At 37.6% G+C, this 11,347-nt stretch overlaps 1 protein-coding gene across 2 annotated transcripts; it reads right to left on the reverse strand.

The window, feature by feature from the left end:
* Positions 1-236: 236 nt before the first annotated feature.
* On the reverse strand, positions 237-4,305 carry LOC113358799. 2 transcript variants are annotated; one of them, XM_026602485.1, is made up of 9 exons: positions 4,119-4,305; positions 3,336-3,829; positions 3,214-3,258; positions 2,364-2,919; positions 1,934-2,281; positions 1,757-1,853; positions 1,172-1,665; positions 1,002-1,092; positions 237-850 (listed from the first exon to the last, which is right to left on the reverse strand). In XM_026602485.1, the coding sequence occupies exons 1-9, from the start codon at positions 4,151-4,153 to the stop codon at positions 518-520; spliced, it is 2,493 nt and encodes an 830-aa protein (XP_026458270.1). In that variant the 5' UTR covers positions 4,154-4,305; the 3' UTR covers positions 237-517. The 2 variants fall into 2 exon arrangements, with proteins under 2 accessions (XP_026458270.1, XP_026458269.1); XM_026602484.1 differs by having other exon boundaries at positions 2,364-3,132.
* Positions 4,306-11,347: the final 7,042 nt, after the last annotated feature.

The following is an 11,347-nucleotide window of genomic DNA, read 5'->3' on the forward strand; positions in this document are numbered from 1 at the left end:
TTGCCAATTTTGGAAAATATCCTTAAATCACCTTTTCCGTCCATCCTCCTTTCCGTTTTCCTCCTTCCATACCAACAATAGTCTTTTTATCCACGTGTTAATAAGTGCTAGGCAGAAAAAGACCACAAGACCCCTAAATTCAATTTCATAAAGTAATCTCAGAACCTTAAGATAACCAACCTGTTCTTAGTCACTGTCTTCAGATATCTTTTAAACAACCTTAAGACTGTTTATGAACCGAACTCAGTTGAAAATTGTAAATAAAAGTAATTGTAAATAAAAGTAGATAGACATATTCTAAAACAAGTAGTTTTGATATGAAGATACTAAATAATGAGATAAGAAAAATACAAAACCTAATTCCTAAAAGAGGGATTGATCGAGAAAAAGCGGAAAAAAAACTCCCCAAGACCCTCTAACAGAAATCTTAAAACAACCAAATAAAACATGCAACAAACAGAAGTCTTACGAAGTCCTACTGAATAAAAACTGAAACTAATGATAAACGCTTTCCCCATTAATCAACTAGTGATCCTCCAGGTTGTGAAGATTCAGCAAGATTAATGTTGTTGTTGCCATTATTCTTACGTTTTCCAGTGCGGCTTTGACCGTGATTATAGTTAATGCTTGTGAAAGTCTGACCATCTACCTCAGTTCTAAGTCTCTTTGCCTTCGGATTTAAACCAACTGCGCCACCCCCACAAGTAGTTTTGTTGTGACCAGTTTGTTTGCACTTGCTACAGGACCTAGGTTTCTTCTTAGATTGTGATTCATCGTAGCTCCTCCTCCTATTCACTCTAGGCCTTCCCGGTTTCCTCATGAGTATCGGAGCATTGATCACAATGGTTGGCTTTAGAAAAGAAGAAAAATATATGTTCAACAGAGATTTTTTAATGCACATGAACAATACAAAAAAAAGGAAAAGCTAGAGCTTAGAGTACATACACTAAATAATGCATGAATTTTGTAAGGGAATAAAATAGGTAATTTGGAAAACATACCTCTTCCCAGTCATCAGGACCCAATAAAGGTGCAATTATAGGTGCATAAGTAGTTCTGAAGTTGTCAACAATGTAGAAACTACTACAATATCTGTCCAACAAAAAAGATTAATCAATAACTACAAGCATAGAAAAATGTATAATAAGTGTTAGAGATGTATTAGACTTACTCTGCCCAATTGGGTCTTATCATCTTAAGAGCACAAACGGCATGTTGACAAGGAAATCCCCTAATCTGCCACTGGATACAACTACATGTTTTATGAACAAGATCTACAGTAAACACTGTGTTGCGGATACTTGTTACTTCGTACAATTTACCGGCCACAGAGCCCTCTACTTTGTACTCACCAGTCAGCTTTAACATCTTTCCAATCAACTTTTTAGCCGTAGGCACTAAATCTCCATCTTCCCAACCTAAACATGCATTCCTCCTCTTATAAAACATACCCATAACTAACTGTCCATACATTAACACCATCTTGCACACTGGTTTCTCCCTAATCCTTGATATCATATTGTTAAAACTCTCGGAAAAGTTATTGTTCAAATGTTCACAACAGCTGTTATGGTCAAAAAAGGCCCTTGCCCAACAGTTAGGGTCTGCTTCAGTCAGATACAAAAAAGCATCAACATTCTGTGCAAGCAAGCTGTCCATATGAGCCTGAAAAACACACTGAATATTTAGAACATCTTCAAAAAAAATTAAGAACTAAGTTGGTAGAATGTATAATGCAAATAAAATAAAGTCATACCTTGAAATGTTTCTCTTTATAAGCTCTAGCGGCATTCCAGAAATGATTGTGCAACTTAGAACCTTTGTAGTGTGTTTTGAAGTTCTTAGATAAATGCCTGTAATGAAGTCAGTGATTTAGTAAAACACACACCAGGGGACAAAATTAAAGTACTAACTGCGTTGGTTAATAAATTACCTAATGCAAAACCTGTGTGGAGCACCAGGAAACAGTAGAGCTACTGCTTCTAACAGACCCTTTTGTCTGTCAGAGATGAAGTTCAGTTGCAACCTATGATCAACTAATCCGGGTTTAAGATCTTTCAAAAATAAATACCAATTCTCAAAACATTCATTCCTACATATCATTATGCCTAAAGGCACCAAACCATTCTGAGCATCTAGAGAGGTAGCCGAAAGTAAACAACCTCCATACTTCCCCTTGAGGTGGCAGCCATCCAAGCCTACAATTGGTCTACAACCATTTATAAAACCCTTCATAGGTGCATCAAAGCATATCGTCACAGAATCAAAGCAATTATCATTCCTGCGAAAAGAAAAAATAATAGTTTAATCAATGTTTATATCCATATAAGTTAAAACTTCAAATTTCTAATTCAGAAAATAACCTTCCATATGTGAATTTTGCTACGGAGCCGGGGTTAGTCCTTATAATCATCTCACACAAACTTGGAATAAGTTTATAACTCTCATCATAGCTTCCGTTGATCTTCTCCAACACAATGTTTCTAGCTTTCCAAGCAACATGATATGGAATTAGAGTGTTGTGGCTTGTCCAAAAGTCATTTGCAATCTCAGCAGGCTTAGGTAAAACAGATGAAGTTGAAGTCTTCAACTTCTCGATAACACATTGAGCTACAAATTCAGGATTAGCCGAAGAATTTCTCCCTAGTGGGTCTCCAATACAGGTGTGATCCAAAGAGAAACCCTTAAGGTTGAATGTAGGTTCATTAGGAAGCTTTCTGGCATACATAAACCATTCACAATTGATTGGCGGTCCAGAAAACTTGCATACAGCTCTGATTCTCAAGTTGTCACTCTTCTTCAACTTATACTGAGTTCCATGCTGCACACAGTAAGCTCTGAGGTGTCTTTTGAATGCCATCTTATCACTAAATTGTGTGCCCACCTCAACTAAACCTGGTTCTACAACTTGTTCATCCCCTGCATCTTCAGGAAATAACTCTTCGTTATCTAACAGGTCTTCACCAAAAATATCTTCATAGTCGTAAAACCACTCTCGATGCCCATTAGGAATTTCAAGAGATTGATCAACTGAAGACCCATTGACCACTTCACTACCATTATCCTCTTCCAGTACATTCGTAAGAAAATCAGGGTAAAAGGTCAACAGCTCATTCTCAATTTTTAGTTTATCTGCAGCTAAGGAGACACATTGAACATGAACAAAGATTCCATATAAGTAAAATACAGAGGCTATAAGTTCATTGACATTACCTTCAGCTTCATCGTCCGTCTCCAACAACTGCTCGTATCCATCGTCTGCAAGCCAACCATTATTAGTTAAATACATCAAAAAAATCAAGATAAAATATAAATCATAAGTTCAAACACATAACCTTCACTACTGCCTTCTTGGTCACCAAATTCATATCGGTCACCTCGCACAGAAGGACCACCAGGACCAACTTCCTTAAAGTTATTACAGAACTCAGACCACTCCTTAGCATCTTCACTCTCACTATATAAAAGTGGTTGAGTCCATGGTGCATCTTCAGGATGACATTCGTCCTCTCCCCAATTGTCCAAATTACAAACTGACTCCTGCATTGCCTTAAAAGCTTCCTCTAAATTAATGACTTTTTTTGAAGCTTTTGTCCAGAAACGAGCTTGTTCCACATCATTTTGAAGATCAACAATTCCTTGACTGCCTCCCACATGTAAATTGTCACCACCACTTGCTTGAGTTGGCTGTGTTGGCTTAGGATCATCACCAAAATCTAGGACAACATTTCTAGAACTTGAATTCAGATTATTCGTAGCTTTAGAAATAAGTCTTGGAGTAACATTTGGCTCTGCTGATGCTTTAGCTAACTTCTTTGGTGTTGAACTCCTTTAGTTATGATCAATAAAATCATAAAAATAACGACATCAGATACGTTCCAAGTAAACAGTAGAATTCACATGAACATGCAAAAAAAAAAAGAGTAAGAAGATTTCGACAATTTCCATCAGAGAATCCAAACATGAATGCTAATAAACCAACAGATGCACATACAGACATATAAATCAACAACACCAACAACCTATTTGAGTATATAATAAATCAAAAAACACACTAAACCAAAGAAAAAGTCACTAAAATAAACATACATATGAAGGTATAAATTTGGATTTAATACCTTAATTGAATTTCAATGGTTTTTTTCTTCACCATTTTCAGCACCACTGCTTGCGGATGACAAAATCGAGTTTCTAAAAAATTCACAAACAATCCCTAATTTATAAGGAAGAAATTTGGGGGAAAGAATTGATAATAGGAAATGGGGAAATGGGTTAGAAACTGAATTAGTGGATAATACGTGGGATTTAGCATCTGGAATTTTCGTTCCCACTACTACAATTAGTGGATTCATGAGCAAATAAGTGGAGAAGAACAAGGAATTGTGAAGAAAGTGGGGAAGAAGAAGGAACTGTGAAGAAAATGGGAAGAAAATGGGAAGAAGAAGGAGTTGTGAGGGTATTTTCATTCCCACTACTACAGATCGTCCTTTGATGAGCTAATAAGTGGGGAAGAAGCAAGAACTGTGAAGAAAGTGGGGGAAGAAGAAGGAACCGAAGAAAATGTCTTACGAAAATGGGAAGAAGGAGCTGTGAGGGTACATGCGTCCATTTAATATAAAAGCTATGTCCACGTAGCATTTTTTTTACGACTATTTAGTGTTTTCATAGGAGACTCAACAGATGTCAAAAATTCTCTCGGAAATTTTGACGGCAAGGATAGTTTAGAAAGTTTTAAAATAACGGGTATAGATTAGTATGTCGGTTATTAGTTTGGGGACAGTTTGACCAATTCCCCAAAAATCATCCCATTTCAAACGCTTTCTCACTTTTCAAAAGCTACATAAACTTATTTTCTAAGATTTTTGGATAATCTCTTTCAATGAATCGATCAATCAATGAATCAAGTTATTTGTTGCCAATGAAAGAGGGTTTTCAAGAATAAAAGAAATTTTTTTTAAAAGCATAATTTCACGAAAAGCTATAATACATGATGCATTTGATCTTCATTCACCTTAATATTTAACCTCATAGTTTTGTGTTGCAGGGGAGAAGGCATAGGAACATCAATAACAGTTTGCTACTTAAAAGTTCAGGTATTAGGCCATGTGGATACAAAATACCACACATTAATCAAATATGCGAAGTAATGATCATCAAGTCTGAGCGAAGGCGACCGCATACATCCTATCCGGAATGACGTATCAGATGACGTCAGTTTAATGCACGCCAGATCCGAAAATAAGGGTTTTATTAGTTGTCATTCACTATGTAAACCCCTATACAAGGGACCGAGCGACCTTGTATTGGGGGAGATCTTTTTGAGAGCTTAGACAAGAAATTTTGGAGAGAGAAAGATTATTTGGAGAGCAAGTTAGGGTTTTCTCATTACTTTGTATCTAATTTGAAGATTTTAATGAATGTTCTTGTGATTCTTATGATGATTACTTAGATTGTTCTTTAGATTTTTCTAAGGGTGTAGTTGTAGGATTTCCTGCAACTACAGCGCTAGAAAACAGCTCAGAATGATATATCCTTTTGGTGAATCTTTGAAAGTTTTTGAAGCGTAGATCTAAAAATTTCAATCAAAAGTTACAATCTCCGAAAAATTCTTTCATAGTTTGAATTTTCAGTTCTTCAAAGAACAATTATTCCTTTATTGTTACGAAAAAGTATAAGATGATGAGACAAGAATCAACAGCAGAACAAGCGGCAATGATAAGGAGGAGCAGAAGAATCACTGGAAGGAGAAGAAGTGAAATTGCTGAATCATCAAGGATGGGAGAAAGAAACAATCAAGGAAACCAAGTCCATACTCAGCCTCAACGTGACCACATCAGAATAACACTATCGATTACGATAGAGTGAGTGTTCATACCGCACATACAGATTCAACAGAAGAAGATGAACAAAGAACTGGAGATGCAGGATTAATAGAAGGAAATGAAGAGAACATGACAATCGAGGAAATTCGACAAAGATTGGTTACAGAAAGAAGGCGAGAAGATGAAGAAAGTGTGTGCGTTAGAATAATGAATTGAAAGAAGATAATGTAAGATACAAGAGCGGAGATCAAGAAGTACCACACGTGCAAGCTCAAGGTCAAGGAAAAGCAGGAGTTCGTCAAGATGTAGACAATCCAGTCGAAGAGATGCAAGGCGAGAACAACCTCTAGATAACATTGATGAAAACTTTCAGGTAGATGAAAACTTATTGGATCAACGCGATGAACGATGCATAGAGCAAAAACCAGCAGATGACCGATACGTACAGCAGCGCAAACATCATCGCATGCAAGAAGGTCAAAGAGGAAATAGACGTGAAGACACAGGCGGACGCCATCGCACACATCATGATCAAGATAGTGAAGAGGATGAAGAACATGGACAAATTATATTGCAAGGTAGAGAAATGTTGAGAAATCAATATGAACGCGAAGAGGAAGCAGAAAGGAATAATGCCGCACTGGAGCGTGCAAGGGATGAAAGAGAAAGACGAAAGAGAAGGAGAGCGGAGGCTGAAGCAAGATATATACAAGAGGATGTGCGTCAAAATAAATATGAAAACAGAATAAGGCAAGCAAGATTGAAAAGACCCATGCGGAAATACATAGACCAAACCATGAGTGAAGGAATCCTTAGAGAGTTGGTAGAGGTGAGAGAAATGATGACGGTGCAAAGAGATGGTGGTAGGGGACAGTTGGATGAAGTAATAGAAGAAGCGGGGAAAAAGCCATTCACAAGACGGATACAACTCGCTACAGTACCTCCTAAGTGTAACCTACATGTATTCGCTAATACATTTGATGCAAGCACATGCGCAATACAACATATAAGGGCATATAGTCGATCCTTATTAGAGTGAGAGGAAAATGATATGGTGTTATGTAAGTATTTCCCGGCGAGTCTAACAGGAGAAGCTTTGCAATGGTTTGAAGGACTTCCAGTGGGAACCATTAGATCATTCCATCAGTTACAAAACATCTTCCTAGGACAGTACATCATCAATAACATGTTACGCCCAGGGATTGAAAAGGTGTTCAACTTACGCAGAAGGATCAATGAGAGCTTGCGCAGTTTAACAACGCGTTGGAGGAGCATGTGTAGCGAAATAGCTATATGAGTAGATGAGCGAAACCTTATACTAGCTTTCATTACGCAAATCTTCAGGACAAAAGATACAATAACCATGGCAGAATTATGCGAGTTCCAAGAAGAATTCATAGCATTTGAAGAAAAACAAAGAGAAATGGAGTCTTATCCAGTTGCGATAGCACACACAAATGATGGTAATGCAAGCTTAATTCCAAGGACAACAAATGTTGTTGCCAGTACATCTCAAGGTAGTCAACGAAAGAAAGTAATGGAAGAAGAGAAAAAGATAGTAGCCATGGGTAGTAGATATCATGAAGAGTTTGAAAGAGAATACAAAGAAAAGAAGTTTAACAACCGTGGCGGAAATAATAAGATTCAAAGGCTTGATAACCAACCAGAAGGTCATGGAGGGAAAAAGAAACATTACAACCAAGGCCAAGGAAGTAACAAAGTGGTTTGGGAGCAGATAAAGATGCTGCATCTAAACACCGCGATAGAAAAAATCTGAGAAGCTGTAATTTTAATGGAAGACATTACTGAGCCACCAAATGTGGGAAATGAACCACCACCAGGGAGGAGAAGTAGAGAATTCTGTTCCTATCACTGTTTCCACGGTCACATAACAAATAATTGTAGAAATGTGAAGAAAATGATACTAAGAATGATTTATCATGGAAAACTCAGTCATTTCCTAGTGCAGCAACCACAAAATCTACCACCACCACCACCGGAAGGTCATGCACAAGGTATGAAGACAGGAAGGAATGCATGTTTGATCGAAATAGGGGGAAAGGCAAAGAATTTATATTGTATTTCGATAATATACTCATTCAAAAGCATAGAAGATTTCCACGATAATGTTCAAAGTCGAGTTTATGCAAGAGATAATGACGGAAGAGAGATACTCAACCTTGCAAAGATATCACCATTGAAAGATTGGCAAAAACAACCTATATCATTTAGCACAGAGGAAGTACCAAAAGGAGGATAACCACAAGAGAGCCCATTAGTGGTAAAGCTAGAAATCAATCCAAAAGCAAAAGCTGACGAAGACGAAGAAGATGACGCGAACACATGGGCTATAAACAAAATACTGATAGATCCTGGCAGTTTAGTTGATATTCTGTTTTATCACACATACAAGACTATGGGTGGTAGAGATGAGGAGCTCATTCCCTAAACTTACAAAATTTATGGTTTAAATGGAACAACCAACAAGCCAAAGGGAGAGATAACGATGCAAATTCCTCTGAAGAACATATCAACAGAAATCGTATTTTGCGTCGTTGTCGTAGAATCACCCTATAATGCTTTGATAGGAAGACCATGGTTACATGGTATTCTAGGAGTGGCCCCAACTTTCCACCAATGCATCAAGTTCCCTCTACCTCAAGGTATTGGAGTAATAAGAGGAGACCTAAATGAAGGTAAAACTTTCCAGGAGATTGATGTTGACAAGTGTGAAGAACGCACAAGCAATCGAAGAAATTGGAGAAAGCAGATACAAGAAAGTTAGCGAGGTGAAAGATTAATGGTAGATGATGTACACAAGGAAAGTCAGGAACAAAGAGCTTCTGCAAAAGCGACAACAGCCGCACAAGAGAATAAATACAACAAGCGTATTAGCGAGAACAGATTCTTGGAAGGAGAATTAGTGTTGAGGCAGAAGTCGCGTTATCAAAAAAGTGCTAAGGGAAGCATGGAAAACATATGGGAAGGTCCCTATAAGATTAAGAAGATCGTTATCAACAAAATGTATGAATTGGTAGACAAAAAGGAAGGAACGACATTTGATGAACTCTGGAATCAGATACACCTGAAGAAATATGAGTCGTGCGACAGTCATAGCACATCAGAACTTTAGAACGTATGTGAATCAATATATTGGGAAACATCTGCGAACTCAATGAGGTACAGAAGGCGAAAGAAATAAGCAGGTTATCTTAGACATAATGTCATTTAAAAGATAGTAATCTTAGCCACAAGCAAGTTATCAAATGTAGGCGAATAAACAAAAAGAGAAGATATCAGCATTGTATTAATCAAGAGTATGAATGGAAATGAAAAATATTATTTCTTTATGATAAAATCATACCAGAAAAAGGCAAAACAAAGACCTTAATATAAGGAAACAGAAGTAAAGAATCCAACTAGGGAGGCTAGGTATCCAATTGTAGCGTGCACCCTAGTTCGCATACATCAAGAGGCAACGGTAAGACCTAACGCACGCCATAATTGGGGAAAACCTAATTATCATGGCTCAAGTGAAAGCTACACCGACCCTGGAGCTTGATTCATGGAGATTTGGGGTGAAATGAAAGCCCATCCAGAAGAGGCGCCTAAATTGAAAGATTAAGGTGATAAGGTCTCTCCTAAGGAGTGTGCAGAAACTCGATCAGGGCGCCGAGGTACACGGTTGAGTCAAGAGTGCCTGGGGCGTCTGGAGCGTACCTGTCCGCTCTTGACAAGTCTTGACTATGATGCACTCGGTCCGAAGAAACCCCACTTAGGGTGCGGTCTCGTAACCACAAACCACATCAGTGGAGGGATAAGAGGCCGCGAAAACAACTGGTTGTTGCATCACTAGATGGGAGGAGCCCACCCTAACCCAGTAGGGGTAAGCCTCCTTGAAAGGGCAATCAGGGGGAATATAGAGACGACACCCTCCATTAGGGAGCTGAATTGTGTCAAAAGACGCAAATATCATGAGGCTTTTATTCACGGGGAGTATTAAGGCTTGTCGTATTTACGCACCAATAAAACTTACATAGGCAATAATACAAGAATATGATAAGGCGAGATCAATGGGTCGTTACACTAAACTGTAAAGACCGCCTGCGATCTCGTCGCACAAAAACAAAGTCATATACCAGGAAAAATAAGACCTTCAATTAGGAAGGCTAAATAAGACCTCATGGGAAAAATAGAATATAAACTAATATTTTTTTGCAGGAAATAATCAGAGAGCAAATAGTGTGCGAATATAATCACACAATGAAAATACAAAGGCTATTTATCACAAGAAGAAATAAGTAGGTAGTTGAGGCAGAAAACAAAGACATATTCGAAAGGTAAGATAAGGTAAGAAAAAGCAATTTGAATGTGACATTCTCATGATTAAGTTACATTATAGATCACCGCATAAGGAAATATCTCACAAGTTATGCTTACATCCATTAATTCTCATTTATATATGTTAATTCATAAATAATATAACATAATATCTGCATCACTCAATCATCTTGTGGCAACTAACAGAGGCAAGAATGGGAATGCAAGCATGTAAAAGAGTGTTACTAGCCCCCATATGATAGACTCACGCACATGTTATACTATCACTAAATATTGCTATACATGCTATTACCATTAGATTGACTCCAACTGTTGGAAAAACAGTATTTTGTCTTTTATAAATGCAGATGTAATCTAAGGAGATTTTACATTAAAGGTGCGACAAATGCTTAAGAATTCACATTAAGAAAAAGACTCAAGATAAGGAAACATTTGATATACAAAGAACTGGAAAAGAATTTACAGGTGCGAAAAGGGAGAAAAGGGTCTTCAGAAAAAATAACTAATTCCCACCGATATCATCTTCATTATCCTCCTCAGCTTCAGAACCATCAACTTCTTCTTCGATCTCTTCATACTCCTCATAATATCCCTCACTATCATAGATATCATAGGCTTCTTCATTAGAAGAAACTTCAGCAAAGTTATAGTTTAGCAGAGGAATGTTGTTATCAGCACATACTTTCTTAATTATCGCGTCACGAATGCGAATAACATCCTTGATATTATTAGAAACAGTGATAGTCAGCTTCTTCTTAAGTCTGCGATACTTAGAATCTCGAGCGGAATATTTCGCTTCCAAACTCTCAATTTTCTCAAGATACTTTTTCTCATCCTCTGTGAAAGAAACTCAGAAGTTTAACGCCACATAAGAATGTCCTTCAAGAAATAACAGATAGAAAAGCATAATAAACAACCTTCTTTATTAGAAATAATTTCCTTAACCAAGGTAGCATGGTCTGATCAAGACTAACATTCACAACTAAATTGTTCCTAGCATTATCTAAGACTCTAGAGTCCCAATCAAATTGATCATCACTTTCTATAAGAAGTCGGGAACGAATCCAATTCCCTCGCTCAATAAGTGCGTTCTTTTCGCTTATGGCTAGATCTCGCTCCTTTTGAACTTGAAGGATGGTTTCTTGAAATTTCTTTAAAGCCTTGGCGCCCCTAAGGGAAACTTG

The sequence above is a fragment of the Papaver somniferum genome, chromosome 3 (genome assembly GCF_003573695.1).
Source record: "Papaver somniferum cultivar HN1 chromosome 3, ASM357369v1, whole genome shotgun sequence".
Lineage (NCBI taxonomy): Eukaryota > Viridiplantae > Streptophyta > Magnoliopsida > Ranunculales > Papaveraceae > Papaver > Papaver somniferum.

What these genes read in the sequence shown, in the direction of transcription:
- LOC113358799 (XM_026602484.1), bottom strand. Translation starts at nt 4,153, where the DNA reads ATGGTGAAGAAAAAAACCATTGAAATTCAATTAAG. An exon ending in ACCATTGAAATTCAATTAAG is followed by an intron (nt 3,830 to 4,118) that starts GTATTAAATCCA and finishes TCATAACTAAAG; the next exon opens with GAGTTCAACACCAAAGAAGT. An exon ending in GTCCTGATGACTGGGAAGAG is followed by an intron (nt 851 to 1,001) that starts GTATGTTTTCCA and finishes TCTTTTCTAAAG; the next exon opens with CCAACCATTGTGATCAATGC.